Raw genomic sequence first — 6,023 nt, forward strand, 5'->3', positions numbered from 1 at the left:
GGGAAGTAAATCAGAAGTTTTAAATAAATTAAAATATTAAAATAATAAAAATAAAAAATTTTAACTTTTGAGGATATAATTGTCATTTTAGAAGGATATAATTGACATTTTAGAAAATTGGGGAGGTGGAGGAAGAGACGTGTGGGGGTGGAGGGAGTAACACCCTTCCTTTTTTATCCTTCAAATATATTTAAACCCTTTAGTAATATTTAAACGGATGTAAAGATACGTTGGATTCTTAAATGGATCTCAACATCTTTCAACATATATCAAAATCCGTTAAAGATATAGTTTTATTCGAAAAAACAAAAATAGAGACCTATTTGCGATGTGGAGAAGATTTCAAAGCTCTGTAGATTCATGGCAAGGAAAAACTTTGAATCAATTCCAATACTTACATTAAGATATTCTCTATTAATCATCAAGCATTTTCTTCATCATCTCTAATTTCATATCTCTTCTTCCCTTAGATGAAGAGAGAACTTGACACGAAAGTTGGACAACTAACTTCTTCCTCCAATGTCCTTATTAAACATTTCTATTCAAATGTAAGTGTTTCTTTTTTCTTATTAAACTTTCAGAGTTTGAAACAGGTTTTTTTTTTTCTTAGTTGTGCATTGTTTGTTAGCTATGAAGATTATAGTTCACTATTCTACCTGCTGGTTTGCTGCTGCTGCTGATTTTTTTTTTTTTTAATTTGTTTCTTTGGATCTATTTGTAGGATTTGCAAAGTTGGAGGTTTAAATTAGATACACAAGTCAAGGTCTATCGCGATGTAAGTGATGATGATGATGATTGATCCATGTTTGCGAAACACTGCATTTTTGCTTTATAGTGTCGTCTGAAAAGGATTCCTTGGAGTTCTTTGCGTGTTTGGGTGTATTCTTGAAATAGAAGAAATTAAATGATTGATTATTCTGGTATAGACAATCTATGGCTTAATTTATTATATATTAAAGAGATGATAAAGTATCACCAACTTAATGTTTAACTGAATTTTCTTTATTTTTTTAATGTCATGTAAACTTGTCAACTTTTTTCCTCTTTCTAAACGTATATTGCCGACCTGAAATTCAGACATAGTTTTGAACTGCAGTTTCGTCTTGGTCTTTGACATTGTGGTAAATTGCTGTTGCAATATGGCTGTGGTGACAAAACACACCTTTACACCGCAGTCCCCATTGCGATTGCAACCCACAATTTAAACCATGATTTCGTGTAGTTTTGAAGATGGCATTTTGGGACCAAGTTGTATCATACTGGATGAGGATGACTACATATCGCACGACAACATTCAACTCAGTTATTAACCAAAGCTTCAAGAAAATATTTATCAGGAGGTCTCCCTTGACAAATTCCTCCGAAGTTCTTCTTGGTTTCCCTGTTCTTGTTTTTTAACTGGATTAAAATTCATGCAATCCACTCTATGGTGGTGCCAAAACCTACTCTTTTCGCTTGCGTGTCTCTTGTGATCTTTTTGTACGTGTCCAAATTATCATATCTAATCTTCTCTCATCCTTTTCTCTATCATTGGTATCCCAACCTTACTGGTTTTCTTTTTCTGTATGTGTATAATCAATATGTATATCGTCCTTTCTCATTGGTTACACATTCTTATTTAACAATCACATTTTTCCACTCCCACCTTTCTCTCATGCTGTTCATTTTAAGTCTACCATTCCCTATCATATAGGGTATGTTTGGGCAAACTTTTTCCTAGACATTTTTAGGAAAGAAAAAAAAATGAAAAGAGTTTTTCTGTAAGTTACAATTAGTTATACGTAACCCAATTTGTGAAAGTTCTTTTGTGTAGCTTGTCTAAATTCTTATTTTTAACTTGTGCATAAACTACTTGTATTTTTGAGAAAATCATTTTGTTTTTTCCTTTTTATTTTTCTCTACTAAAAGTGTTTATGAATAAACATGTCCAAACAGACCCATAGTATAGCAACACGGTAAAACTTGTTTGAGTTTAGTAGATGCTTTTAGATCATGAATAACTCTGGACGTCTTTCTCCATGTTAGCTATACCAATAGTGTAACAGTATTTTTCCATTTTTTGTAATTGCATTTGAGGCTATTATGTTTGATTTGCTTGTAGAAAACTAGCAACTTGTTTTTTCTTTCGTAATTTTTCTCTGTTATTTGTTTTCTTTGTCAGCACTTGTATTCTGATCAAATAAAGTTTCATTTAGGGTGCATCATGATTTTTGTGCTTTTAAAGGCAATTATTTGGTGTGTTCCATGTGTGTATCAACTCATTGTTGATGTGTGGTTAAATGCTTATATTGGGTATGCATAACCATGTACTGACGTGGGAAATGGCACAACTGTAATGTACCAATTGGTTGTTTCAACACTCGCCTGACAATTACATAACATATGTTTTTAATTTTATAATTAACTTGATTAGGCATTTCTTGTGCCAAATCTATTGTGTATCTGAAAGGAAACCTTTGGGTCTGCAATTTAAAGCCTTGGCCTTCCTTATCCTTATCTTAACACTGAAGTTTGTATTTTGATTTCTGTCAATGCTAGAAATGCTAAGATCACCTGGTGAACCATTGCTTTCAACAAGTGTAAGGAGTTCTGGAGTTGGTACGGTGCACCCATGAGTGTCGCTGTAAAGAAGTGATATTCAGATAATCTATACTAGATTTTACATCTGTCACAAACTTATTATTCTCAATCTAAACGGCATTGGATTTGTTAGTTCATCTTAACAAGATTTCCCAATCATTTTCCGTATTTCATTTCACGTTTACATATTACAAGTCATGTTATGTGGCTCTCTTGATCTTCCTTTTTCTGTTTCATTATTCGTCTCCTTAAGTTCCCTCCCTTTTCTATTCCTTTGTTTCTATGCTCTTGTGTAATAAATTCCAATTTTTATAGTGTCCTACTTCACTTCTATTTTTTGTAAGCTATGTTTGTTCCAAGAAAAATTCTATGTCCTGACCCTTGCTTCATGTATCAAAATGCAAGAGTTCCTTTGCGGTGGAGAATGTCTACGGTAAAACCAGGAGCTTTTCTGGTTTCACAAATTTTAGTTTTGAGGATTTGAAAACACTCAATCCTCGTTCAAACCAAGTTACCTTTGTTTTGATCTTTATTATTTCACATTGTATAGGATTATTTTTATCCTATGTTCTGTTCATTCTACTTCCTTAGATCTCCCAGTTCACATTATATGCTATTTTTTTTTATCTAATTTGCTATATTATTTTCTATTCATTATGCCATCATCTTCCATTGTTTTACATTTTTACTATATTCTTATTGCTTCTATATTGATGGTGATTGTGTGCGTAAACATGACTTCAATTTTATCTGTAATTCCTTTCGTTGTTTTTTAGTATTTCTGTCAAGTATAAAATCAGGTTGTATTATCATATTTAAAACGGTGGTCATACAACTATTGATTGTGCTTTCCGAGTTAGCTACTGTGTCATATAGTCTTCACAGGACGTGGAAAGCCCTTACCTTTGACATTGATTCTATGAGGTTGGATTAGTTTCTTAGCCCAAATTCCAAGAACATGTATGAAGACTGAAGATATTATATTCAGTCGTTAAAAGTAATTTACAATTTCATCCTTATATTTCATAGTAGTTTCACCACTATTTCTTGGTTTTGGCTGGGGCTGGGGCTGGGGCTGGGCTGTGGCTGTGGCTGTGGCTGGGCTGGGGCTGGGCTGGGGCTGGGCTGTGGCTGGGGCTGGGCTGTGGCTGGGCTATGGCTGGGGCTGGGGCTGTGGCTGGGGCCGGGGCTGGGCTGGGGCCGGGGCTGTGGCTGGGGCCGGGGCTGTGGCTGGGGCTGGGCTGTGGCTGGGGCTAGGCTGGGGTCGGGGCTGGGCTGTGGCTGGGGCTAGGCTGGGGCCGGGGCTGGGCTATGGCTGGGGCTAGGCTGGGGCTGTGGCTGTGACTGGGGCTGGGGCTGGGGCTGGGGCTGGGGTTGGGCTGTGGCAGTGGCAAGGCTGGGGCTGTGGGTGGGCTGAGAATGGGGCTGGGCTAATAAAATGTGGAGAATGGATGGGTCCTTCAATATTTGTCCTAAATGTTAACCATGAAGAATCTGAGCTTCTACCATTTGACCAGAGACTTTGATATCATGTGAAGGACTAATAACCTTCCCAGTACGAACCCAGAAATGGTTTTGTATCTCTAAAATTGATAGCAAAGTCTCTGACAGAAATAAGTTTGAGTACTTGAGAATAAATAGTAGTGGGATCAATACTATATTATGTGTTACTCTGCTAGTCAAAATGGTTTTCCATTCGTTCAAAAAGAAGGAATTATATTATGGCAAACCATTTTGGCACTGGATTATGAGATTGGCATCTTCTATCCTCAGACTGTATTTACGGGTTCCTACCTGGTAGCTGAACCAGTGACAGATGATATTCCTTTATACAACTGAGTTTCCTCAGCATGGCCTTATATAGCCAGTAGAAAAACATTTCATATATTCAGAAGAAAAATATGATAATCATCACATACCTGTCTAAAAATGGCATTAATATGTAGTCATGAACCAGAAAATCCATTTAGAGAGAGGATTAATCATGGAAGTGAACATGTCAAATATACATGTTCTACGCCCTCAAATCAAATCAAACACACAGTTGCACGAATAGCATCAGCATTCTTGAATGCTGTTATTGAAGACTTGGTGCACCTTTGGCATTGCAGATATGGGAGGAGAATGATTGATGGCCGATAAAGTTATTTCATAGTAGTTTCATAAGAACTTTGTGTAACTAGTACATTTTTTTTTCTATTGGACCAAGTTCATAGTGTGTAATAAATGTATACTATGTAGGACCTAAAATATATTTGTTTTTTCTCTAAGTGTAGTAAGTTGGTGAAAAATCCATTTATTGGATGCGCGTATACACTTAACCTTCAGAGTAGAACAACCAACAAGAAATTTGATATTTTATTATGCTGGTGGATATGCATTTACACGTCATTTATTTGCTCAACTTTCGTAAATGAAAAGATTTTTTATGGTCCATGGTTGTATTTATCATTATTTTGCTTAGTTCAGACACGGTCCACACATGTAGTTATAACTAAAGATTTAATGAACAATAGGTTTACTGTACTCGTGTTTTTCTGGTTATATTGATACGTAGCCGAACTCTCTTTTTATTATTGCTGGTTTGGATGTTACTTCAGCTTCACTCTAATTTTATATGTAACTTCTAATGGCTTTTCATTTTTCATGCAGGAGCTGTCAGAACTTAAGAAAACACTTAATGTTGAAGTGGACCAACTTCGAGTAGTAAGTATGCTTTTAAGTTTTTTCTGTCAACTAAGTTTTGTCGCTTGAAACTTTGTTTATGAAATCAAAATCAGGAATTTCAAGATTTGAGGGCTACCCTTCAGCAGCAACAAGAGGATGTTACTGCTAGCTTAAGAAACTTGGGGGTAAGTCTTGGAAGAATCATTTGACTCTACAACTTATGGGTCTTTTTTTGAAAAGTTCTTGCCAGATGACGTTGTATTTCTTTTATTAAATGCACCAACATCAATGAATGATTGTAGCTTCAGGATGCCTCAGACGTCAAGCATGCTCCAGCACAGGAGACAAAGATTGAAGAAGTTGACAAAGAAGAACATGAGGTGGTAGCAGGAGAAGATAATAACATTGAAGTAGCTGAAAATTAAGCGGCCTTTAATTTGGAGTATTAGTGTTACACCCTGGATAAGCAGAATGACTCTGCAGTATTGTTAGATATTTGATGTGTTTCATTACTACTATTGATTGTAATATAGAACTTTAAATCAATGGTAAATTTCCCGTTACCCCTCCTAATCTATTTTACTTGTACAAATTGCGGTATGCTTTTGTTGCTTTTCTGAATTAGATAAAGTATAACAAAGCATAACGATATTTTGACAATATTTTTTGATAATATTTTAACATCATTTACGTATCATTATGTAATTAGTTCAAAATTACTTTATAATCAATAATAATAATCATAAATATTAATATGAACTAATCATAGAGTGATA

At 35.4% G+C, this 6,023-nt stretch overlaps 1 protein-coding gene across 1 annotated transcript; it reads left to right on the top strand.

Annotated features, from left to right (window-relative positions):
* The first annotated feature begins 455 nt into the window (after positions 1-455).
* On the top strand, positions 456-5,712 carry LOC148196381 (uncharacterized). The gene is made up of 5 exons (XM_088093754.1): positions 456-548; positions 722-775; positions 5,233-5,286; positions 5,361-5,432; positions 5,550-5,712. Exons 1-5 carry the CDS (start codon positions 471-473, stop codon positions 5,670-5,672), a joined length of 381 nt encoding a protein of 126 aa, XP_087949880.1. The 5' UTR covers positions 456-470; the 3' UTR covers positions 5,673-5,712.
* Positions 5,713-6,023: the final 311 nt, after the last annotated feature.

This window comes from Vigna umbellata, chromosome 7 (genome assembly GCF_029865625.1).
Source record: "Vigna umbellata cultivar VRB3 chromosome 7, Vumbellata_1.0, whole genome shotgun sequence".
NCBI classification, from domain to species: Eukaryota; Viridiplantae; Streptophyta; class Magnoliopsida; order Fabales; family Fabaceae; genus Vigna; species Vigna umbellata.